Below are 27852 nucleotides of genomic sequence, written 5' to 3'. Positions count from 1 at the left end.
CCGAACACAAACAAACACACACACTCACACAAGCAAGCAAGCGGGCTTGTCATGGAGCTTTTCATGGTCTGCGGCTCTCGAGCGAACTTGAGGCTGTGCGTGCTGGAGAGGCCTGGTACTCCAGATAGGGATACCACTATGTAAATTGCCTTTGTTCATTACAGACCTAATTAGGCTGAGCATTGTGCGTGAAAAAATGGAGAGCAGTGTGTGTGTGTGTGTGTGTGTGTGTGTGTGTGTGTGTGTGTGTGTGTGTGTGTGTGTGTGTGTGTGTGTCTGATGGGGAGCGCATGTATGTGTATGTGTGTGTATGTGTGTGAGTGTGTGTGTGTGTCTGATGAGGAGCATGTGTGTGTGTGTGTGTGTGTGTGTGTGTGTGTGTGTGAGTGTGTGTGTGTGTGTATGTTTTCGTGTGTGTGTGTGTTTCTGATGAGGAGCGCGCATGAGTGCGTGCGTGTGTGTGTCTGTCAGGCGTAGGGAGATGGGACGGGGGTCTATACAGAGTGACAGGTGAGCGTTGCCACCGGATCAGACGCTCTGCGATCTTGTCCCAGCCCAGCTGGGAGTGGCGCCGTGGCGTGGGGCTACGCCCACGCTGCTTAATCCCTGTCAGAGGAACGCTGGGAAACCAACACTAGTGTAGGGAATGGCGGACATTTGTTTTGTGTAATTTTTGTTGAAAATGTGTTCCAACGTAGACGGTAAGAGATAAGGACATAGCGTCCGTGCCTTGACCCTCTGGTCCCAACACAACTGTCATGAAGCCTTCGATTTAATGTTATGGCCGCCGCAATGGCTTGCTTTTTTTTGCCACCAGCAGCAGAAATGACCCACATTGAAGCTGGGAATTGAAAGGCCGCCTCGAAGTAGTCTATGGTCATAACTCCTTCATGTTCTATCCTTGTACCCTACATACAGGCTGTTAGATGAACTGGGCGTTTGTCGCTTCTGCATGAGCTTCAAAAACCGACGTCATGGCTGCCGCTTGTGTTCAACACAGTTTTGTTGTTTGCGTAAAACAGGGGGACATTTCCGGGATAGCCGCCTCTGAAAGAGAGGGGAGAGAAAGAGAGGGGGAGGTTGTGTTTGTGTGTGTGGAGGGGGGGGGGGGGGGGGGGGGGGGGGGGGGGGGGGGGTACTATGTGGTATTCCTCAACACGCACAGATACAAAGATAATACACTTCTAAATGTGTCAGCCTGAAAGAGGACTGCTGGGGTATGTGTGTGTGTAGGATAACACCTCGTACACACTGGTTGTACAAGGATGCGTCGTAGTTCACATAAAGGACATTCATTTCCAATGTAACTCAGCATAGGGCTGTAGGATGTTAGAAAAAATGGCCCAAAACGCATCCAAAACACTTGATTTAAACCCGATTGTGGGAGTGTGTGTGGCTGATGGCTGGTTTAAGCAGCCTCCCCTTGCAGTCTGATTGGACTGTGGGGATGGGTAAGGCTGCACACCTGATGCCCATCCAATAATGAGTGTGCACAGGTTCACCCAGCCGTCCCCACGCACACTGGGTGATCTCCTGAAGGGCAGCAGAGCACCCTAACCATGTTCATCATCATCATTTTGCAATAAACCAGATTCGTCCTTTATGTTTGGAGGAGCCCAAATTGAGTCACCCAGGTGGACTGTGGAAGTCACCCATGGGGCGTGTAGTAATGGACTTTGCGACACCGACCAAGGCAGGAACCACTGGCTGCTCTGTAGCTGAGCGGCACAAACCAATACCAGCTTCCATAAAATAAATCTAAAATAAAAGGAACGTCCACTTTCTACACAATCAGGACATTCGCGGCCCATGTACATTCAGCATCAGTAGATGTCACCCCAGTGATACAGTGTAGGGTGCTGCCAACACCACCACCGCCGCCGCCACCACCGCGCTCGGCTTGGCTCTTGGTCCACTCTGATCGGGCCAGGGGCGGGGCTGTGGCGCGGGGCCACGGTGGCACTGCTTGAGCCCCTGTCAGAAGAATGGTGGGAGCCGACACACGAGGGAAACAGCAGGGATGGCAGACATTTTGTTTCAAATTTTTTTCCTAAATTGTTTGAATGGTTTCATGTGCGCGTGTTTGTGTCCAACACAGTTTAGTTGTGTTGCATCAAACCGAGGGAGCGGTCCCGAGATAGCCGCCTGCGTTTCTTTTGTAATTAAATTGTGCCTGGGGAGAGGGAGGGAGTGGGCGGAAAGAGAGGGAGAACTTAGGGAGGGAGAAGGATGAAGAGAGATGAAGCGCTATCAATTGGTTTGGGTTGTCTTCGAAATGATGTGCACATCCCAAGAGAAAACGAACGTCCATAAATGTGTCAGTTCGAAAGACGAGTGTCCCTGCATTAAGAGGGCCCCGTCTCACATGGTCGAACGAGCCAATCCTTGAGCTCCACACACCATGCAGATGGCAGTGTCCTCGCTGGTTCTTGTTACACTGATGTACGCTGTTCAAATGAACATGTCTGCGGAGGTGATACTTGTAATTATGTCTATTTCTCTCCCATGCGCTGGCATAAAAAGGAAGAAGCAACTAGAAAGTAATATAACGACAAATGCTTAACAGCTCAAATCCTGTGCATGTGGATTTTATTCGTATCTCTGGGATATATTGAGCTAACTTTATTCCGGTGAGCTAAACCTTGTTTGAAGAGTGGACTTTACCAGCCCTGGAAAGAGCTACAAAAGCAGCGGCAGAGATCATACCCACTGCCTCTCTATCACACTTTTTTAGTTTGTTGCTTGGGTAGGTTGAGGGCGATAATGCTTAGTTGGCGGGGATTGTGTTTAGTTCAGGGTCAGGGAGCGATCTGATGTGGGTCCGGTAGTGCTATTCATCTGTTTCCAGAGCAGTACACAAAGCCTGATCGGCTCTACTGAGCAAAACAAACAAACAACCAACGACAAGTTGCCCAACGGGGCTCCACACCCGTTTCCATTTTCGTTCAACCACTTTTGTTTTGCTTCTTCACCCGTTCTGAGTGAGGGAATATAGGGAGCCTAACAGAGGAGACATTTTGCCATAGCAGGCTTCCTCGGCTTGTGATTCTGTGCTGGTCCAAGTCTGGCCCAGTGGGACTCTGAGGGGGGCTAGAGGCTGCATATTAACCAGCTACCCACCTGTGTGTGTGTGTGTGTGTGTGTGTGTGTGTGTGTGTGTGTGTGTGTGTGTGTGTGTGTGTGTGTGTGTGTGTGTGTGTGTGTGTGTGTGTGTGTGTGTCTGCGCCCGCTGCATTGTATGAGCTGCAGAATATTAAAGATCCTCTCCTGCTGAATGGAAGGCATATCAAAGCCCTGTACACTCACACTCACACACCCAGAGACTTGCACACATAACTCTAGAATCTGAGTATTTATAGTATACGATACAGTGCCCGGGGCAGGCTTATTCAACTATTAGTATTGCCTTACAGCTATGGTATTACAATTGTCTGCTCACCGCTTCAGCTTTCAGCTCCCCATGTCTGTTAGGAGCCAGATATCCATTATCTACAGGGATCGAGCTCTGTCCCAGGCAGGCTCCACCCTGCTATGAGGTAGCAGACCCCTATCGCTCCTTACTGTGTGTTCCTGAATCCACGCGGCCAGAGTGTGTGTGTGTGTGTGTGTGTGTGTGTGTGTGTGTGTGTGTGTGTGTGTGTGTGTGTGTGAATGTTTGTGTGTGTTTGTTTGTTCTCTGAGATTCAGTATGCTTTGCCATTCTTGGCAGCATGCGTTCTACTCTCTTCTGATAAATCAATGAACTAATGATCAACCAATGAATGTGATCATGAATCAAGATAATCAATGCCTGTATCGTTTTGGAGGCTAGTTGATGTGCATTGAGTCATTCAGCATGCCTTGTTATCCAACGTGAGTTGTGGCTAATGAGCAAAGCAGATGATCACAATCGGTGTAGCTACAAAAAACCGACATGTGCTGTGCGATCCAGTTAGAAGTCGAAATACGAGCACAGAGTTTAGGCCATATGTTTCCGCACACAGGGTTAACCATGAGAATGTTTGTTTATTACATTTCTCAGTGCTATGTCAAATAGCTACAGATTTGTAACATTTCAATGTGCTACCAAAAGAGTCAGAGAGTTGTAATTATCATAACTTCTCCCAACTTTCCTAAACTGTGCATGTTCAAAGCAACAGTAGTGTTTGTATTTGCGGGGCACAGATTAGTGTGTGGGGCATTTTAGGTCCAACAGCAGGGATGGAATCCAGAAACAGAGAGCACCAAGCCAGGCTTTAAATCTTTTTGGCACAGTTTCTCCCGTAGATTTGTATCGCTGCCACTGACAGCTTCTGTATGTTTGTGTGTGTGTTTGGTATTTTCTGTAGTGCATGTATTTGTCAGAGTATGCATGCCTCTGTTTGTTTGTGTGTGTTGAACTGAGTGTGGAGGGTTGTTTGCATGTGTACTGTGTGTTCACCTGTTATTGTGTGCATGGGTTGCGTATGTAAACATTTGTCGATGTGGGTCGGTGATTGCGTTCGTATGTGTGTGCGTGTGTGAGCGTGGTGCTTGTGTGCCGTGCGTGTGTGTCTCAGAAAAAATCTGATAAATGCGGCTAAATATTGACCCCCGCCCCCCTCCTCTTTGCGCTGCGATCCAGTTTGATGAATCGTAGACTGCTGCTGTTTTGTTGATGTTGTTCTTTTACTTTACATTTGATTTGGACCGAGTGACATCGGAGTGATTCCAACAATGCAAACTGCTGGGGGAGAAGTCAGAGAAGAACACTGCGTGAAGGCAGGGATGAAGGCCATTGATTCTGCCGCTGTATGACTTTTCTCTTTCAGGTCTGCTCGGCATCTGTGATCTCTATTTGGTGGCCTCTCCTTATTTGAGAAACTGCACAGCATTCATCATGACATAGTTAGGAAAGATAGACAATGTGTACTGTCCAATCAAAAGCAATGCGAAAAAACAATTTGACCTCTTGTTCCTTTCACTTTGCCAGTGAAAACAGCTGCATTAAATATAGACATATTTGTTGCAGAACACATCTAGTCAGCCAATTGTGGCCCAAGCGTCTCATCTCTGTATCTGAATCGGCAGCACTTATGCAGGATAAAGTATGTAGTCGGCTTGGAATGCTTAGAAAGATATTCACAGGTAGCAGCGGAATCGTGTCGGACACACCAAGTCAAATCTAATCTTTGTTCGTGTAACCCTTTATCACAGTTTCAGTCTCGGGAAAATCTTCACAGGTGCTTCGATAATAATGTTTGTAAGAAAAATCATTCCATATCAAACCCTGCGGGAATAGAAAATGTGATGTAGGACACATTTGAGAAGGAACTCATAAGAGGGGAACCCCCGGTTGCCTAAGATGGGATCAGAATTAGGGGGTGAAGTTGAATTAAAGTCAAAACAACGACCAAAGCAGAAACATACAATTTTGTTTGTATTCCCACAGGTGTGAATTATTGTGTGTTATACAAGAGCAATGCAAAATGTGTTGCGAGGTAATGCAAAACTATTGCGAGGGGACGTAAAAAGGGGGCTCCGTAATTAGTTGACTAGTCATAAATTAAAAATATACAAATATATATATTCAAGAAATGTCATCATAACAAAAGTGGTGTTAAATCTTATCGATTGATATCTGCTTTTTCTTCATTTAATTCTAGTCAATATTCAGGTTGTAAGCAATACCCCCCAACTGTTGGGGGGTATTGGTCATTAGTAGGCATACTCGTTTTGTCCAGCCTCCTTTTGGTGAGCAAAAGAAAATCTGCGATTGTTTCGATCAATTTACACGTATCGAAAGTCGGTTATTTATATTAACGTCTATCCATGTTACACCCACACCAGGCATTTTTTTTATCAGTTTTTTATCCATTGAGGACATTCTGAAAGCTGAGACGTATTCAGTTTAATTGGGTTTTAGTGAAGTTGCTGTTTAGGGCAGGGCACACTTTGTAATTTGTTTATTGTATGGAAATATTGAAGAGGCGCTGGCTCTACCGAGAGCAGTGCTGCTGCCTGAAGGAAAATTGGGAGCCCTGTCTCTGGTGAGACTCGTACCGATGATAGCAGCTTTAGTTCCCCTTGTCAGATTGCGGGGAAGCATAAAACCACTTCCAACCTACATAAGCTGCTATTAAGATGTGTGGTTCTTTACATTCACAACCACACAGTGTTGCTATGTTGCTTTAAATATCCATTTCAGATGTCAGGCTGTTCCTGGCGGGCGGTCATTATTGTAAAACTCATAGAACACAGGGGAACACCTGCAACCCGGGCCAGTAAACAGTGGCCAACAAACCGGTTTTAGACTCAACAACAATGATACCTCGGGGACTATGTTAACAATAAAAGCACGTGTTTATAAGAAAAAATGAGACGGACAAAAATCGTAGTCAGCTAAAGCCCCAGGACAATTAAGTCGCCGATGAGGGGAAACCCCTAATGGATTCACACATACACTTTGAGTACGCCTTTAAGGAACAACACAGATGAATGAACCCAAACAGAACCATACATTGTGTTGGTCAGGTACTAGGCTATTCAGGGTGCAAAGCGTATAATTACATCAAAGTGGCCCCCACCAATTGGTTGTGGTAGAGCGGTGCGGTACATGTACGCTGTAAATGTGGCACATAGCCCGGCACTTTGAAAGAAAAAAGAATATGTAATGAAGTTGATCAAATGAAAAACCTCGACGGCGATCGACGTATGTAATTTCCTCTGCTTATTTAATTTCCGAACAACAATGAACACTGTTGGGCCGCTTGGGTTTGATCTCTATATTAATCTAGACTGAAATGCTCTCTAAGTGTTGCCCCGTGCTCATCATATCTCCCCCACGCGCCTCATGTTGCCTCTCGCTATGTCTTATCAGCCGGCCTCACGTCAAAAGTCATCGCTCGCCATCGCTGTGGTGACTATTCACTAGATCCGTTTGATGCAGGCTGACGTGCAGATGTCAATACAGTAACGCCTTGCTCATTCCCTGTTATCAAGCTCTGATTAAAACTGTATATTTAATCCACGCAAGGTTTAAACATGTGGATTTCGGTGTATTGCTCGTTCTTCTACATTTATGCAACAATCCTGTGTTTGAATTGTTAATCCAAGTTATATTGAATGACCACTGACTTTTGAAGGCAGTGGTTTGGGTTTTTGCTGTGGATGTTGCCCTCCTTAGCGATGGCTATGTGGTAGCCTCCTGTGAAGGCATTCATCTTCCCTGTGTTAAGGAATGCACATCATCAGGGCTAACATTGGCAAAACACAATGCCATATTTATAGGTGGTTGATTTTTAATACTGCAAAGGAAACCAGGCGTTCTATGTTTTTGTCTGTTTTTGTTTGTGGCATTCTAAGGCTACACCCTCCCACACAATAGCAATGATGTGTTCCATCGAACCCTGCAGGGCCACTGTTTGGTTCACGGCCACACTGGTGTGTTAGGAGAGAACAGGAAGGAAAGTACACAGAGTTGCTTTTCTCTTTTAATGTTAATCTATCTCCTTTCTGTCTTGCGCTCTCTCTCTCTCTCTCTCTCTCTCTCTCTCTCTCTCTCTCTCTCTCTCTCTCTCTCTCTCTCTCTCTCTCTCTCTCTCTCTCTCACCCCCCTCCCCACCCCTCTCTCTCTCAGCCCTCTCTCTCTGTGAGAGGGACAGGGAACTTCCCTTCAATTATGTATACCCCAACAATGTATACCCCAACAACTTCAATTAAGCATGTGTGTAGGAAAATCAATAGGGGAACTGATGATGTCCGGACCCCTTCATTTCTCAGTGAGCAACTGCTCTGTCTGCGCGCACACACACACACACACACACACACACACACACACACACACACACACACACACACACACACACACACACACACACACACACACACACACACACACACACACACACACACACACACACACACACACACACACGTAGCTAGACATCCAAGCACACAACGTCACTTTGATATAAATCACTCCCTGCTTTCGATTGAAACGCCTCTGGCTTCACCAGGCGAGGGTTCAGTTGACTGATAATGAGCAATGATCGGAAATAAATGAATATATATATATATATATTATATATTTATAAAATGAAACATAAGGTTAGATGCCAAACCCTTTACTTTTAAGGGTACTATAAAACTACTACTATATATATCATTGCGGTTCTATTATGAATATTACTTGGGTAACTACTCTCATATTATTTTTGTTAGTTTTTACGAAAGACACTAATAAATATGTGTTCTTGTGTTCTGAAGGGAAGTAGAAGCAAGGGAAATGAGCCAACCGAGAATGAGAGAGAGGGAAAGACAGAGAGAAAATTATGGAGAGAGGGGGAGAGGGAGGGAGAGGGAGAGAGACAGAGAGAGGGGAAGAGGAAAGGAAGGAAGGAAGGAAGATAAGAGTACATGTTCACCTGCCGTCTGGTCATTTCTTATCAAAGTCATCAGCAGCATCCTGACATGAAATTCCATATCTGTGTGTGTGTGTGTTCGTGCTGGTGTGTGTGTGTGTGTGTGTGTGTGTGTGTCGATGTGTGCGTGATTGCGTATCGTCAGTGTGTGCGCGTGTGTGTCTGTGTGTGTCTGTGTGTGTGTAGTGTTCAATAATTCAGTAGCAGGAAGGTGAGGTCGGGGTGGCTATGGGGGGGGGGGGGGGGGGGGGGGGCTCTTGTCATGTCTCTGATTTCCTGCCCCAGCCATGTTTCTCTGCCACGGACGCTGGTGTCTGTTGGGGGTAAGGGTGCAGCACACCTCCCCCCAACTCCCCCACCCCTGTGGAAGAAGGAATGAAAGAGAGAAAGACCGACAGAAAGGAAGAAAGAAAGAGAGTGAAAGAATTAAAGAAAGAAGGAAAGATAATATAGAAAGAAGGAAAAAAGAGAGGAAGAAAGACAGGAAGAAAAAAGAATGAAAGAAAGAGGGAGGCAGGGAGGGAGTGAAAGGGAGCGAGTTAAGTGCTCCCTGTTTCTGCACAGCCCTATTGATTTTTGTCCAACTGTCTGCACTGGGGCTAACCTCGCAGGACTATCCACCATTACCTAATATGTCCCTGTGTGTATGTGAATGTATGTTCTGTGTTCTGCATCTTTTATAGCTTTGCCATCATTTCATTTGCTCTTCCTTTAGTTTTGCCAACGTGCATTAATGAGCACGATTATTTCTGTGATATGAAGTAGGGAAACATAAAAGATTGTGTTTCTTTTTTTTTTTCTCCAAACGATAGAAGTTAGCCGGAACTGGGATTGTGAGATTGTGTTTGGAACGGTACGGAAGGCGTTGTGTGCTGTTTTGGGTGCTGTGTGTGGTCATTGGAGACAACATCCTGGGGTATGTTTGGTTTGGCTGCGGCTGCGATCCGACCGGGTTGTGTGGGTTGGCCCTGGGGTGTTCAGCACTAGGACAGCGCTCGGCAGAGCCTCGCACCACGCGGAAGGGGAATAGAAGATGGAGATGTAGAGGGACGCACTGCAACCGCATGGAAGGGTGGAGAATACAGCACAGACAGAACACCAGACACCAATCGTTTGTCTATATTCGCTAACCTGGTTGCTGAAATTGTATAGTATTTCACCCTACAAACTTTAACTTTACTACTCATTGTAGTTTAAGGTATGGTTTGCATGTATGGGGTCATTCTGATACAAAAGTATTCTTTAACAAAGACAGATGTGCACGGGTGATTCGGTGTCATATTCGTCATTGGTTGGTGCATTTGTCCATCATGCTGAATATGCATGCATGAGTATATTTTTGCATAGGTTTGTAATTGGTATGCTTTCGCTGGTAGTATGCACATACCGTGAAAACTATGTGGAGAATCACGTTTATTATTAGCTACAGCACTTTACATCCACACACTGGAATCCAATCTCTTGGCCGCCTTCTCATTGGTCAAATTGTGTCGTGCTATATCTGATTGGATGCCCTTCCTCCATTGTATAACTCCCGGACAGATAGAGTAATACTGTCAGAGCAAATGAAAGATTAAATATGCCACACACAAACTTACAAATGCATGCGCACGCACAAAGACACACACACACGCACGCACACACACACAACAACACACACACACACGCATACACACACACATGCACAAACACACACATACACACAGACACAGACACACAAAAACATACATACACATGTACACGCATATACACACAAACTGAGAAACACAGACACTCACACAAACACACACACACACACACACACACACACACACACACACACACACACACACACACACACACACACACACACACACACACACACACACACACACACACACACACATATAAACACACTGAGACATAAAGACACACACACACCTACACTGAGAGACATACACTCACACACACTCTTAGGTCCAACCAACTCAGAGGAATGCTGACTGCTATATCCACATTTCCCCTTCGATAGCATGTGGCACAATAAAATCCCTACCTCTGTGATTTGAAAATGTCAAACCATCACCTGCTGATCCCCCCTCCCCCCAAACACACACAAACAAACACACACACACACACACACACACACACACACACACACACACACACACACACACACACACACACACACACACACACACACACTTACACACTTACACACACACACACACCACACACACACACACACACACACACACACACACACACACACACACACACACACACACACACACACACACACACAGTGAACACAGCCAAGGTGAGTGCAGCACTGTTTGTTGCGTTTTATTTTTTACTCCTTAAATGTTTTGTTGTTGTTTTTGTCGGTTAGTGGCAGAGGATGTCCTCCTAAAAGTCACAGGTGATTGGTCGATAGTCCTGCAAACGCTGTCCCTATTCCTTGAATTTGTCTTGTTCTGCCTGCACACATCTGAAAGAATGGTATCAAATAGATAGCTTCCTGTTAATATAAATGCTGATCGATGAATACCACATTGTTCTTCAAATCATCGCTTACTAGCCTTGTCAGATGTTTGTATCACATTATATAAATGGAAACATGGCAACCTTGAATCAAGTTTGAATGATAAGCTAACTAGAATATAATAGTATTCTGTATTCTGAGTGGGCAAAGAATGAACATAATGCAATTGACTTGGCACCAACTCACGTCACTTGTGCTCAAGATTAGGACGTGTGTATTGAACATGGCCCCTCAGTGTAAACATTACATGGACGTGTACGCAGTGCCTCCGGTTTATAACAAATAGAGGACGCAAAGGGGAGGGGTGGAGAGGAAGGAAGACAGAAGAGGCAAGGCCAAAGGGTTGGAGCAGCTGTGTGTGCTGTCCATGGTGCTGATCAGGATCAGCCACAACAGGCAGATAAAAGGCCATGGGCTAATGTGTGGCGACTATTTCCTGATCAGTGCCTGTGCGTGAAGTGATTTGGGGATGAGGCTAAAGGTGTGCAGACCTTACATCCACCATTACATCCACCATTACATCCACCATTACATTGCCGGCTAGTACAGCTCAAAGGTTCTGGTGACTTGAGGGACTCGTGTCACACACACGCACACACACACACACACACACACACACACACACACACACACACACACACACACACACACACACACACACACACACACACACACACACACACACACACACAGAGACAAACACACACACTGCTCTGTTATTATGATATTTTTGCAATGAAGGACCATTATCTTAATTGTAGCCAGGCAACACAAACTTAATGGACCAACATTTATCAAATGGAGAATAGAGTGAGGTTAAGAGTGAATGAATGAAGCATCAAATGTGAAATAGGTTTAATACAATATTTGGTCAATAGAGTGTGAGTTTGCAGGTTTTCCAAAGTCTGTTTGCTTTTGTGTGTGGCTGTCTTTGGGAAAGCCACATATTGTGCTAATACTGTAATGTAGAAAATAGTATTCAGTAAAAGTTTAGTATTTGTTTGCTTGCATCTGACCTGTAAGTTGTTCTCTATCGACAAACACTGAAATTCACGTTATTTCCCAACTTATTAAGTGCGCTTTTCACACCCACACATACACACACACACTCACACACACCAACGCACACATGCACAAGCACAAGCACACGTGCACACGTGCACACACGGCTGTGCTGCCAATGCTCTCTGATGCAGTAGAAGATAAAGCCCCAGTGGATCCGAGTGTCGACGGAGGCCTTGATAAGGTCTTCAGCAGCTCAGGTTCACTTCATTATTCCAAGACACTGCAACGGAAGATAAGCCATGTTGTTGGAGAGTACATCGTTTTGCCTCTGCGGATACGGAAACAGACGGGGGAGGGGGGGGGGAATTGGTTGGTGCTGGTGCTTGTGATGCTGGTTTTGAATAATTCCGGACATACCCCCCTGCTGTTTTGCCATTTTTTACGGAAGGGACGGAGGAGTCTTAGAATTAGAATTAGAATTTGAAGTACTTTATTGTCCACCTTGGTGGAAATTTGTTTCACATAACATGTTGAACAACATAGCAATGGAACATACAATAACATATCACAACAATATAGAATAGTGAAAATGACAATTAGTAGCAAATAAGTTGAATAAATAGTGTAAGAGCAGAACCGCTGTAACAAGTGGTAAAATGCCTGCATGGCAGAGGGAACAAAATATTTCTTAAAAATGTTGCTGCTGGCTCTAGAGACCCTGAATCTCCGTCCAGACGGGAGCAGGCTGGATGAAGTGGATGTGAGGGGTCTATGGTTATTGCATTAGCGTTAACCTAAAGTGACTCTGAAGCCGACTGCAAAATAGACATGATGATGAATTTGGCCAGGGCAGCCTTTCTTTATCGGAAATACCTACATTTACAAAGTGGGATTGCAGCTGGGGATGTGTTAACATCGTAGCTTTGTTCTTGCCCTGAGGCCAAAAGAAATGGTCCGGGCAACACATAAAAACTGCATTTGGAACCTTTTTGGGGAAACGCTAATAATTTGGGCAAAACTGTGTTATGTGCATACGATCAGTGCAGTGTATTTAATGGAGAGAAAGCCACGCTGTGACAAGAGAAGGCCCCAGAACGATCCCTCTAGGGTTCCTCAAGGTTTTTCTGTTTGAACAAGGTTACAAGGTGGAGAAAAAGACCTTGTGTGGGACTCTGATAGCACACTTAGAGCTAGTGCGTTTTTTCTGTTTTTCCTTCTTTTGCTTGAACGAAAAGAAGATCTTTGTGTGCAACAAAAGCACCACGAAACTAATGAAACCCAAACCTTACAACAACCGTACAACTAAACTGTTCTTTGGAGACCTGTGAGTCTGTTAATCAGGACTCATTGCTTGCACGTGTGTCTGCCCCCCTCCCCAACCCGCTATGCATGGCTCCCTACCCAGCAGCCACCTTCACCCCGGGTGGTGGCCATGTTTTGTCCTCGTTCGGTTGGGATGTCAGCGGCTAGTTCATCCTTATGTTACATGCATTGCGAGGTACTGGTCGCCACCTACAGCCCCCAACAGAATTTGCCCCCAACTACAGCCCATGCATAAATGGTTACAATGCCATGTGTAGATGTGAAGGAGGGACTGTGTGTGTGTGTGTGTGGGGGGGGGGGGGGGGGCTTGAGAGTAGAAACCAGTGTACATAAAATAAACAACGGGCTGGGAGTGCTTTTGAGGGCTTTTTGTTTTCTTAGTGCCGGCTATCCCTTTAGTGACCCCCCGCCTTCCCTGTACCCAACATTTCTGCGTGTGTGTGTGATAAATGGATGCCACACAATGCATGTCGGGCTTCACTTGCTCTCCACAATTAGACATTGGCAGGTTGTTAGACTTTGTTTACCCTTCATCTTTTGTGTGTGGTAATTACAGGCTTAGGAGGACAATACGTGCCTAGTTCCAACACTTTGGTGACTGGGTGTCTGCCTTTGTCAGGCCTCTGAGGTCATACACTCATATTCCTGTGAAACTGTGTGGTAAATGGAATGATTTATGCACAGCTTTTCGAGTCAACGTCTTGACGCCGAAGGGATTATATATGGACAAACGCAGAGGTAACATTGTAGCATCCATGGTTCACCGTATTGGAACCAGGTCTGGGACTTGCTGATAATGTAATCCAATCGAATACTCCACAAACCCCCTTTTCACTGGGTCTCACTCTCTGTGGAAAGTTCTAAGTCACACGTTGAAAGTCTAACATGGGGGAAAGCCATTTCTAACTGATACACACAAGATACACCTATACTAGCTTACAAGTGAAATTGAAAATCCCAGAGTTTGAAATAGATGAGGATGCATCAGGCCACATACGGTGCGCATACACACACACACACGCACACAAACACACAACCCACAAAACCCCACACACACACACACACACACACACACACACACACACACACACACACACACACACACACACACACACACACACACACACACACACACACACACACACACACACACACACACACACACAGGACGATCATCTCCGTCTCCCGTGGGTGCAGACCCACAGGAGCAGGTGGCTGTGATAGGGTAATGACAGATTAATGACGCGAGAAAGAAATGTGCTTCGAGAAGGATTAGCAGATACCCAGACTGTTAGAGCGGCCAGTGTGTGTGTTTGTGTGTGTGTCTGTGTGTGTGTATCCTTGTGTGTGTGTGTGTGTGTGTGTGTGTGTGTGTGTGTGTGTGTGTGTGTCTTTTTGCGTGCTGGAGTGATGTATCCAACTTAATTGTAATTTATTTTCTCTGCTGATCCTGTCATTCTGAAATCCCTTGTCTTAGCCGTGCCACGGACACACACACACACACACACACACACACACACACACACACACACACACACACACACACACACACACACACATACAGACCGCCTGCCAATCTCCCGGTCTGTGTACTTATGTGTATCTGTCTCAGATGAGGGCCTTTATCAGAGGGGACCCTTTGCACGCTAAATGAGCTTTAATTGCAGCCGCCACGGAAAAGATATTATCTCTCCCCGTTTAGTCACACCTCCAAGATGAGACAGAGAGTGAGGGAGATGTGGCCGCGGGCAGAGGCTGATTTCACCTGCAGCCCAGACTTTCCCTCTCTCCTGCCTTTCCCTCTCTCCTGCCTTTCCCTCTCTCCTGCTTTCCCTCTCTCCCGCCTTCTCCTCGCTCGATGCTTTAGGAACGCTACCTTTCATCGATCATCCGAGGTCGGGGGGGGGAAGTGGTTCATGCCGCAAGACAATTCCATATTCTACCGATCCACTTTCCCTCACAGCTGGTGTGAGGTTGGGGGGCTTTCTAGCCGACACAGACACGTACGTGTGCAAACGCATGTGCGTGCACATGCTTTCATGCGCATGCACACACACACACACACACACACACACACACACACACACACACACATTGGTTTAGGAGCAGGAAGGACGCCCCTTTTTTTGTTTATTTGCTTTTCCTCCGTTTGCAGGGAGTCAGCTGGGTCAGTGTCCTGGGATGGTGTGCTTTTTGATGGGGGGAACCACCAGGCAGCGCTGCACAGGGGGTTGTAGTTGGTATGGATGCTGAACGGCGGGTTAGATCCATCAAGATACGCTTAATATCGTAATTATAGTATCCTATACTTATTATTGGTGCGGTGTGGGCTAAACAGATAACACTCGAAATTACCTTGTTATACCAGCTCTGGGACTGAGCTCACAGGCACACACACACACACACACACACACACACACACACACACACACACACACACACACACACACACACACACACACACACACACACACACACACACACATATACAAACTGACAGACACACATAGGTGTCTGGAGGTGAGGTTGGGGGGACAGTTGATCCCAGACAGATTAGGCTGCAATCAGAATTCTCCTCAGGTCGGTCCCTAGGATCTCTTTTTCACTCTTGCACACACGCACGCACACACACACACACAAACGCACACACGCACACACACACACACACACACACACGCACACCCACGCACACACACGCACACACACACACACACATACAAGCACACACACATACAGGCACACACAAACACGGACAAGCAAAAACACACACACACACTTGCGTACAAGCACAAACAAACACACACAGACACAAACACACACACATGCATTTTGATCTCTAAAGTCCCAGACTTTTCATTCGTCCAGACGCAGAGAAATCAGGTTGGTTTAGAAACTAGTAGTTGGGGAAATATCAAAACATCTCCACTATGAAGAACTGACGATACTTCAGCTTTGTTTACATGGAGAGTCATTGAAAATATATTTTTCTGAAATCTACAATGCAGAATGTTTGGGTCAGGCCATGGTTATGCAAAACAATACAAGAGCACTCTAGGAAAACAACGTATTCCGGAGTGACCAAAACAGAACAGGGGGTTGAGCTTGTGTTGAGACCCCCATGGTCTTTCCCCCCTAATTTATAAATTATGCTGGAAGTACTTTAAAAAGTAGAACACATTTCTGATTGTTAAATATTATTCCTTTGGAATAATCTTTCCCTCTGACTCTTTCTTGTCCTTTAACATTCTCGCTCAACTTCTTGTCCTTTTGTCTAGTTTGTCCAAAACCGCACCAATCTCACTGTAAATGATTTTTTTGCTCATTTCCTTCAGCGTGACCTTTCCAGGCCCAGCGGCGATTCTCTGTATTGGTCGCTTAGCTGTTATCACACAGCCATTCCTTCTTTCTTTTTGGGGGGGTTAGGAACAAAAGAACAATCATTGTGAGTTCTGAAATATGTGTGGCAGCTGAATTAGAAATACATGATGTCCTCTTAAGATGTTCTGCCCGTCTGTCTGTCTGTCTGTCTGTCTGTCTGTCTGTCTGTCTGTCTGTCTGTCTGTCTGTCTGTCTGTCTGTCTGTCTGTCTGTCTGTCTGTCTGTCTGTCTTACACTCTTCAAGGTAATTGTCAATGTAATGTCCTGTTCTATTCTATCCTATTTGATTTGCAATATCCTGATGCATTTCCGCAAACTATGATCTAGTTTGCAATGCAATTGTATTTAGATTTTTTTATTTATTCATGGATTTATTTATCGAGAATACACATAAAATCCCAGGAACTAAACTTTATGAAATAAAAAGGCATTAGTCATTTTATGTTTTATAGGATTTACCTTATTGTAAGAAAAAGACGGAGAGGAAGAGCAAGAGAGATTGTTGACATAATTTCAATCTTTGGGAACGTTGGGAATTTATATTGGGCATCTTTATCCTTTATCCCCCTCCTCTCCTCTCGGACATCCCACTGAGTTCACAAAGGTCAAGGCCACAGATGGCATCTTAGAGGCAGGTGACAAGGGCTTAAGGAACGCGCCGCAACATGGAGGGTTGCCAATGCTGAGGGGCGTGACTGGTTGTGGTTTCTGACCGTCACATGAGTGATTTTTACGTGTGGGCATGCGTCTACATATGGCAACATTTGCTCTGATCTAGGCTATCAAGAATAGGCAAATTCTAGAATCAAACACACACACACACACTCACTCACTCACTCACACACACACACACACAGGGATCCCTCCCTTGGATTATTCAGCTTCTTCCTGTCATCTTTGAGTAAAAACCTTCTTTGAGGCTTTAAATCTCGTCATCTAGGCTTTAAGTCATGAAAATATGACTTAATTCTGAGATTCAATTAGCTATTGCGTCAGAAGCATTTCCCCCCGGCTTCATCTAGTCAACACATGACACACCATCCAGGCGAACAAGTTATGAACACTAATGGCTCGCAAACGTCTCATTCTGATCGGATGAAGCTAGTCTGCCAGCAAAAGCCAGGCTTGGCTGTCCTTTCTCTGTCTGCTCCTCCCTATTCCTTCGGTTTTTCTTCATCTTCCAAGGATTGAATGTTTACGTGTTTAAAGATTCTTGAGGTAGGTTCAAGAGCTATAATTTGAGTATTACTTGTTAGAGATGCATTAGTCGTCCATGAGATATTTGTTAGTGAAATATGCCGTGAGTAAATCTGGATGTGTCAATCTAGCACTGATTGGTCAGAAATGAGCCCGTCGATTTTCGGCAAATCAATCTTGCCTGTCAATCACAGATGCATGCAATGCCACATTTCTAAGTGGGGAAGGAGGGAACACATTTTATAAATATATTTTCAGAATATAGCTCTCTCTCTCACTATCTCTTTTCTGCTCTCTCTCTTTCTTTTTTCTCTCTCTCTCTCCCAGGCAATCACAGCCAATAAGTAATACTGGATCACTGGATAATCTCCCCATCCCTCCCCCTGCACTTTGGCACTTGAACCCTGGCCATATTGCACAATACAATTTGTACATCTCCCAGTTAATACAGTTTTAACTTTATATATATTTATAATACTCTTAATTTCTGTTAAAACTTATATTGTATTTTATTGTATATTATTCTATTTATATTGTATTGTATTTTATTTATTTTTTAAGCGCAGAAAATACAGAGTACGTCACACAAACAATTCACTGCACACCCTTTATGAGGATGTGACAAATTTCAACATTTGAATCTTTCTAACATTGGGACCTGCGGCAGGTTAATGAACCCCAGTGTGTCCTCCAGTGTGACTGGTAGTGTGTCTAATGCGCAGGGATCTGTGCTCTTGTCTCTGTTTAGGTACGATTACACGGAGCTGCTGCACAACTCCAGCTTCTGCCTGGTGCCCCGGGGGCGACGCCTGGGGTCCTTCCGCTTCCTGGAGGCCCTGCAGGTCTGTCTCTCTTTCTATTTTCCCCTTTTTCCCTTACCCTTTCTCTCTTTTTCGCTTTCTCTCTCTCTCCTTGTTGCTCTCCTTTATCTTTCGTCCTTTCTCTGTCTCCATATTTCCCTAGCTCTCTCTTTCCGTGTCTCTCTCTCTGTCTTTCTCTCTCTCTCTCTCTCTCTCTCTCTCTCTCTCTCTCTCCGTCTCTCTCCTCTCTGTCTTTCTATCTCTCTTTCATTCTCTCTCTCTCTCTCTCTCACTCTCACTCTCACTCTCACTCTCTTTCTCTCTCTCTCTCTATTTCTCTCTTTCACTCTTTGCTCTCCCTGTTTCTTTCCTATACAACTCCCTCTTTGTCTCTCCCTTTTTCAATCTCCTACTTTCTCTCTCTCAGTCCCAAGTTGTCTCTCCCTCTTTCTAATGTGTGTATGCATGTGCTTGTGTGGATGTGTGCGTGTATGTGTGTTTGTGTGTGTGTGTGTGTGTGTGTGTGTGTGTGTGTGTGTGTGCATGCGTCATTGTGTGTTTGTGCGTGTGTGCACTGTGTGCATGTGTGTGTGTGTGTCTGCATGTCTGTGTGTGTGTGTGTGTGTGTGTGTGTGTGTGTGTGTGTGTGTGTGTGTGTGTGTGTTTGTGCATGTGTGTGTGTTTTTTTCTGTGTGTGTGCGTGTAAATGAAGAGGAAGTGCAGAGGCCAGATGCAAAAGAATAAAAAATGTGCTCCAAGTCTCCCCCCTGCGGCCCACACATCCCATCAGTTGATCTTATTGCTATTGACAAACTGTCTTCCGCCCGCATGTAAAAAAAAATATTCCCTTGCCTGGAGGGAGTGCAAGAGTTTTTATACCATCCTCCACAATAGACATCCTACGGGTTCATTCCTATATTGTTTGTGTTTCCCAACGTGTTTTTACATTTTGTCTTCAGAGGTTATGTCGGATAACATAACGGCTTGTACAAATCTTATTTGACTTGATGAGTAAATTGTATAACTTGCATCGCTCCAAACTAGACGGGGGGCCTCGGATGGGGATTTAAAGTAGATTTCAATATTGAGGAGATACTGGTCTGTGGAAGGAGCAATCGTGTCTGCGGAATGCGTATACGTATAAGCGTTCATTTCAGTTTAACCACTAGATGTCCTCTGATTGGTTGGATTGGAATTGTCGTGTTTTGGGATAAAGCACTCAAAGGGGGACCGACATGCTCCGATACTTCCTCAAGAGTGCTTCTCTTTTTGTTTGCCATAAAAGGACGCCTTGATGTTGCATGGCACAACTTCTCCCCCCCACCCCCCCACACACGCCCATACAATTGAGATGAAAGCCATCTGTTTGTGTGGCACTCAAAGACAGTATTACATTGGACATGCTGGTTTACCCTGAGTTCATGTTGTTTTAGTAACAGCATGTCTCCTGACAGGCCGATCCAGTTACCCATGTCTAAACTAGCCAATAAAAGAGAAGTTTTCTTGGGCAAATGGCGGACAATTAGATCAGACATGAATATGTTTCAAAGCAACATATGTCTGGATAGTAATGAATGACTTTAATTAAAACGGGTCCCTTCTCACGCGAGTATCTGCTTAAGACCAGTAGACATCCACACATGTGCGTATGCCGTGGCACTTAAACCCCATGACCTGTGGCTTTAAAGGTGACAAATCATACCACCAAGTGTGAGTGTGATTAGTCGTAACAAGCCGTTTAGAAAATCTGCCTCTTCTGACATCACAAGTGGGGGTGTCCACCTAGATGTGTGCTGGATAGATGAGCAACGTTTGCTACAGTCAACTGGTAAGGCTGGAAGACAGATCTATCCAGCACACATCTCACACTCATACCTGGTGGTATAACATGTCACCATTAAAGGTCTTGTGTCTTGGGAATCGTGTCTCTTCACCTGATTTGCTTTTGCACTTTTTAAGTGAGCGGTTTCCATCAAGACAATGGGCTGATGGCTGCGTTTTGTTCATCTCTGGGGGAAGGGCGGAGGGATGAGTCTTTTCGCAGAGTCGACGTTAAAAGCCATTGTAAGATCCGTACTTACAACGGACTGAACCATCGTCTCGCAGGGGAACCAGGAAACAGACGTTGTGTTCAAGCCCTTTCCCTGTGAGGAGTAGGATTAAAGACATGAGACATGAGATATGTGTGAAGAGAGTAGAGGAGAAGTGAGTAGTGAAGTACATTCGGAGAAGAGCTCCATGTTAGCCAAGCTCTAATGGAAAGTGAATCAATGGACCAAACTTCTCAGCATGAATTAGAATCAACGCACGCTCGACATTTAGTTAATCGCCTCTAATCTCTAAACTTCTTTTCTTTCAGAGTCATGTCTTGAACTTTAAAGAAACGAAAAGCCAAGAGTAATTGAGATTTGTGTATATTTATATCCTTCCAATGGTTGTACCTAACATAACCTGGCGTTCATATCCCTCCTTATTGGTTGAGCTGATGGTAGACATCATTTATAACAGATTATTTATAATAATTGTAAACAAAATTGATAAAAAAGTGATACAATGTTTTTATTTATTATCAAATGCACAGTCTACCACAGGGTAATTCTGGACATTATTGTGAGAAGTTGACCACGTCATTTATCAAAAGAATATTCAAAAGTATAGAAAGGATCTTTATAAAGTATAAAATATATGCAAAATAAAACAGGGATGGTTGTGGTGCAATTGATCGATTAAGTCTAGTATTATAACTATGACTACTACTACTACAACTTTAATCTCCAAATGATAAACCGGTTTTGAGTCGTTTTCTTAAAATTTGTTTTCCTCTGCGCAGGAACACAGAAAGGCCATTCCTGCAAAATAAAGAATTGCTCCTGATAAAAAGATAGCAGTCATGTATCCTCTGGGCATTAATGTGAAAAAATAAGGATTTGCTCTCTTAAGAAATGTTGCAAAGGAAATACAAAAACTCCAATTTGGAACTTGTTTGAAATGTCTGATCAGAGAAAACGACCCCGACAGATAAATGCCCCTGCAGTGGCAAATAAATAAATAGATCAATAAGCAATCCATAACTCCACATGCACGGATCAGTGAAAAACTTTTGTATCAATTTGACTGTTTATTATTGAAACTTTTTTCCCCCCTGCAATAACCAGCACTTTTCTCTTTTTAGATAACAGTAATAATTCTCATTGAGTTTGCAATTTGAAACATGGAGGCATGCCCTGAGGTGTCTGGAGGAAGGAATGATTGTATTGATGTACGAAATAGTAAATTAGTAACAAATGAAGGCTATTTTGTTCTGCGTCATGAATACATTTCCTCTCCTTTTATTTACTCTCACTGTGTGGAACAAGTGCAACCTTTGCATAGCTCGATTAATCTTTATGTCAGTATGCGTGAATAACTTCAGAGTATACACTTTCTGAATGCAAGACAATGAAATGCAATGGGCCAAAGAGTATGATATATACAGTATATATACATATCTATATATATAGGACAATTAATATACAATGACACTATTATTAAAGGTTGCATCAGCGATGCTAGGCCGAAACATAAAGGATCACATTCATCTGATCTTTCCCCACGATCCGCTAGCTGGCCACCCCATAAGCAGGCCGTCAAAAAAAACGCGTCTCTGTAGGCAGCCTATGCTCAGAGATCGTACACAAAACAAATGGTATTGCCGGCCACTCAAAACCAAAATAAATAGTAATCCAACCAACCACCGACAAGGGGTGGGTGTTGTGTTGTTTCGCGCTGCGTTCATAATAGTTTTTACTGGATTCACGAAACACGGAAAAGAGGGGCGAGCTGACTCTGTTTGTTTGGGATCTCGCTTCAAATAAAACCAGAAGTGATGTCACCAAACATTGCTGATACAACCTTTAAGGTTCAATTAATAGGCAACTTTCAGTTCAAGACAAGCCACGACATCACTTAACCTATCATTTGTGTGTCTGTCATTCTCCTTGTCCCTGCATGCAACAAACCAGTGGACCCTTGCTACCGTTGATAACTAACAGAGAACAAGTTGTCTCTTATTTGAATCGATTCGACATCCTGCGCCATCATAACACTGCCTCATGGATTGCGTGTGTGAAACCAGCCCTTGATGTTGCTGTAGTTGTTATTGTTGATGTCCGTGTTGCTCTCCAGGCAGCGTGCATCCCTGTCATCCTGAGCAACGGCTGGGAGCTGCCCTTCTCCGAGGTCATCGACTGGAGGAAAGCTGCCATCCTGGGGGACGAGAGGCTGCTGCTACAGGTGGGCCCGTAATGGATGGATGGAGGGGTCGGTGGGTGGATGGTTGGCTGGAGAGGGACACATGAAAACGCATGAAATGTGGATGGATGAATGGATGAGAAACAAATGGATGAATGGATGGATGGATGGGTGAATTATCGATGGTTGGATGGATTAAAAACGTAAGGATGAATGGATGGATGAAGATGGAGAGATAAATTAATTGTTGAAAGATGAACGGATAACAAACGGATGGCTGAATGGATGAGTAAAAATGGATTGACATTGCAGGTTACCTCTGAGATCTATGTCTCTTCTCTCTCTCTCTCCCTCTCTCTCTCTCTCTCTCTCTCTCTCTCTCTCTCTCTCTCTATCTCTCTCGCTCTCCCTCTCTCATTCCCTCTCTCTCGCTCTCTCTTTCTCTCTCTCTCTCTCGCTCTCGCTCTCGCTCTCGCTCTCTCTCTCTCTCTCTCTCTATATATATATTTATATATATATATTTATCTATCCGAAAGCTGATGCCATCAAGCTACAGATATAGGATTTTCAGCAGGGGCTAATTCAGTCTCGATTGGGGCTTGAAAAGCCAACACTCCGTTCATGGCTTAATCCTCATCTCGATCTCCAGATCCTCTTTGGGCGAACACACAAAGACCTGCCGTGCTTTTCTCCAACCACACCAATCCCTCTGACGCAATAGCAAGATTAAGTCAACGGTACCAGAAATACCAAAAATAACACTACAGAGGGGGAGTCAAGATAAATAAGTGAATGCACAAACTATTCTCCAAGTCGTGGTTGGGGTCAGCCGATGGGGAAGTGGAGCATGAATCTGTAAAAGAGATAAAAGAAGATTTAGAAACGCTACATGCCAGATATTCGGCTTCAGGATCCTTTCCTTTCACTTGGGTTCGGATATCATCTCCCCGTCTCCCTATTGCTGTCCTCCTCTGTCTCTCTCAGGCCCGTTTTACACTGTCTCACAGATGGAATCGTATCGGTCAGGCAGGAGGGACAGTATCCTTTCAAAACGCTCACGTCTGAAGACCTCACTCAAAAAGTCTGCTCCACTGTTATTGGAGAACAAGTCGTGGAACCCTATATATTCCATCTTTCGCATATATATGGTGAAATTTTAATAGAAAAACATTGGCACCATTAGAATAAATGATAGTGGTGTATGGTGTGAGAGCCATTCTTCATGATCATTACCACTCAGCAGATGAGGTTATTTTTGCTCCTGTTCTAGGAATAGCAGTTCTAGGATTTCATGTTTCCATTTGTTCCCTTTGTTATTCCTCGATGCTCGACACATGATTCACACTCTACTATCCGTATGAGTACCAGCGGCCCAGATGACCTCTACTGGCGCATAGATTCATGATGGACAATGTGTGTGCATTTTTATGTGTGTCTGTTTGTGTGGCACAGACAAACAAACACACACAGACAAACACACACGGACACACACACACACACAAACACACACACACACATATTACATGTTAGTCAGGATCCATCTGTGACTCTCAGCACACATTTTGCGTTTTCGTGACATTTTAGCAAACAAACAAACAAAATGTATTCAATGGTTAGTGGATATGCAGTAATACAATAATATGCTAAATGAGTAAAACAATGAAACATTTAATATAACCAAATAAATAATACAATAACGGTATACCAACCAACGCAGAAAGTTGAAGAAAAAGTCATTGTGATACGAACAAAATTTAGTTAGTTTGGGATTAGACTCACCCCGGATATTTTTTGTCAGAGGAAGTGTTGTTTTATTTGAAGAAACTTAGAATATTGTAAAACTCTAATTTATTGAATCTAAATTGGGGGTGTGGGAGTGAACATGTTCCCTCTAGTTAAGGTTTTGTTTTGGATCGATTTTAACTTATGGATTTCTCATCGTCGATCCATTTACAGTGGGAGAATACAACGCCCAAGTCACAGGATTTACCCAAGAAAGTTTAGTCATACAAAGTGTCTGCATCTAAACATACCAAATGGATTCCTAACTGTTGAACTACAATGAAAGACAAAGGAGTAAGAACGATACACTCACACTACATAATAAACGCTCACTCTTTATTTACCTGCTTCATCACTCCCGCTGCCAATCTCTTTCTATTAATATCTCTCTCTCTCTCTCTCTCTCTCTCTCTCTCTCTCTCTCTCTCTCTCTCTCTCTCTCTCTCTCTCTCTCTCTCTCTCTCTCTATTTCCACTCTCCCTGTATCTCTCTCTCTCTGAGTCTGGCAGTCACACGCTCACACTCCGCTCTTAACACCTGCTGAGGGGAGTAGAAATCAAATTAATTACAATTACACCGTTGATCACATGCAGTCCACAGATGCTAAAATACGGAGGGAGTTGACTTTTCTCCGCCCTCCGAAAGCAGACGTTGCAAACACACGCACACAAACACACACACGCACACAAAACCAAAGCACCCCCGCAGAGAAGCCACGTAAACACCATTAGAGTCAACGGCGGTTGGGTAGAATCGAGTTGACGCCAGTATTGTTGTTTACCTTTGTCATTTGTCATTGCATTATGTCGACGCCAGGTTTGTACAACACCTCCCTCCAATATTAAACAGTATTTGTTGGGATAACACAAAATCATAGACATGATAAAAAGCATTATTTTACGTGATAACACAACATTATAGACACGATAAAAAACATTATTTAATGTGACTGATAACACAACATAATAGATAGTAGAATACATTATTTAAAGTGTCAACGCAACATTATAGACATGATAAAAAGCAGTATTAAGTGTGATAACATACCATCATAGACGTATTGCTCTGTCCTATAGAGATTATTGGCAAATTGTATTGTGAACAATGATTACTTTATTCCTTATCATACCATATACCTCTCAGTAGTCTGCTGATTTGTAATAATAATCCCTCCTTATAAAAATATGTACTACAATCCAGTAGCTGGAGGTGCCTCACACCACCTTGCTATCTCTACCACAATGTTCCCTTGGCCAGTCTCCCGGGGCACACCTTATAGCGGACCCAATTGATTGCCCGAGAATAGATCCAAGGTTGATCGGGTTGGGGCTGCTTTTCCATTGTTCAATCACGTCACAATCATTTCAAACCAATTTGAATCCAGAAAGTGTCCAAAAGGCAGCAAAAGAAATACCAACAGACAATGTCCCCAGCATCGTATATTTTTCTTGTTGCATTATGTCTTCTTTTTTTCTAACAACTCAAAAAGGTTGTTGGGTATTTTGTCGTCTATCGCTCGTGGTGATAACATCTATTAGCAGGCTCCAGCCAATACGTTTTCAATTCATGCATTCTTTCAAATGTGTCCCCCCCCGTCACGGCTGTTATCCCAGCTCTGTTCATTCAGTTGACATTTCGAACAAATGGATCATCAGCGCTATGTCGCCCATTCCAATTCCATTCCCTTCAAACGGCACACATTGGGTTATCTCCTACGCCTTATCGGATCTGACTTTAGTCTGTCCCTGCCACTGTTAGGGGAAGGGGGTGCGGGGGAACCACCATCTATTGTTAAACGTATGGACGTACGTCAATTATTCATTTTGTTAGTATGTAAATCCTAGCTCTAGTCTTTTTGTTGCTACTATGAACAGGCGATGCTTCTGAAGTTGTTCCTGCCCATTCCCAGTGTAAATAGTCTGTTTTCATTATTCTAATTAGTTTGTCCCATGTGGTCTGTGGCCATTATCAGTTTCTCATGATCTATCATTAGAAACGTATGGGGAGGTTCTCAATTCAACATTAACCCTAATTCTATCTTCCTCTCTACTGTTTTAGACCATGTTACCCAATAGCATGCAACGGTGAGCAGTAGGTTGCCGTGACATAGATGATTGGGGCGACCTCGACATAAACCGCTTTTTAATGTTCAACCGTTCGACGAGATCATCAAGAATGGGTTGTCATTTAGTCAGACAAACCCAACGGCATTGGTGGTTTGCTTTAATAGAACTCTGTAAGAATCACCATCTTTGACCTAAACACCCACCTCTACATGTGCACATACATGCATGCACACACACAAACACACACACACACACACACACACACACACACGCACGCACAAACACACACACGCACACGCACGCACACGCACGCACACACACACACACACACACACACACACACACACTTATCTCTCTTTCTCTAGCTCACTCTCACACTCTCGGCAGAGGTAAAAAAAAAGAAGCCTGATTTTAGCGCATAGCCATCTAAGTATTATAAACCGTCCTGCTTTATATTTGCGGGACTTTATCACACTTTATTAACTAAACAGCCTGTTACAATGACTGTCGATAAGGTCTGTGATTGTTAGTGGGGAGAGAAGAACATAAAGGTAGACTGGAGAGAGAGAGAGCACTCGCTCAGTTCGCCCAGAGCCACTTACATCCAGCGTCTGGGAAACATGAGGGATTCCACGTGGAACAATTAGACGGGAAAAAGTTATCGAAAAGAAGCTCGATACATTTAGGACTCATACTAAGCAGCAAACATGTTGAGCCGTTAACCACGACTACAACCAAATGAGCCTGGCCGGCGTGAGGGGAACGATGAAGGAGGCTAAACCCCATAATATACTTATACTTACGTATTGAGAGTAAATGCACAAGTAAATACTGTTAATAAAAAAGGCAAAATAACAAATGTTTTCCCATTTGAGATTTATTGGAATTTTCTAAATATATAAACGATAACATCCATACTAACGCTCTTTCCTCACCTTCCCTCACTCTCAGGATTTTATTTTGTAGTGAGTAGTGGGGATACAAAAGGGAAATGTAATAATGAAAGTTGTAAAAAGTGAGTAAAAGTGAAAGTTGTTAGAAATATAAATACTCAAGTGGTACAAACCCGAAATAACTAACTTCTGAAGTACAGTAGCAAAATGTTTCTACCTTGTTACTATAAACCAAACGCTAAAGCTGAACAACCCAGGGCCTTCAGCCGCAAG

The 27852-nt window shown here is 44.1% G+C and overlaps 1 protein-coding gene across 1 annotated transcript in view; it reads left to right on the top strand.

Annotated features, from left to right (window-relative positions):
* LOC130374954 (exostosin-1) overlaps positions 1-27852 on the top strand; it is a 162417-nt gene that overhangs the window by 95557 nt on the left and 39008 nt on the right. The window contains exons 4-5 of the mRNA XM_056581935.1: positions 18557-18650; positions 22773-22880. Coding sequence (XP_056437910.1) covers positions 18557-18650; positions 22773-22880 — 202 coding nt within the window. The remainder of the gene's footprint in view (positions 1-18556; positions 18651-22772; positions 22881-27852) is intronic.

The sequence above is a fragment of the Gadus chalcogrammus genome, chromosome 21 (genome assembly GCF_026213295.1).
Source record: "Gadus chalcogrammus isolate NIFS_2021 chromosome 21, NIFS_Gcha_1.0, whole genome shotgun sequence".
NCBI lineage: Eukaryota > Metazoa > Chordata > Actinopteri > Gadiformes > Gadidae > Gadus > Gadus chalcogrammus.
Note: the sequence above shows the minus strand (reverse complement) of the source record. Positions and strands in the feature narration are given on the sequence as shown.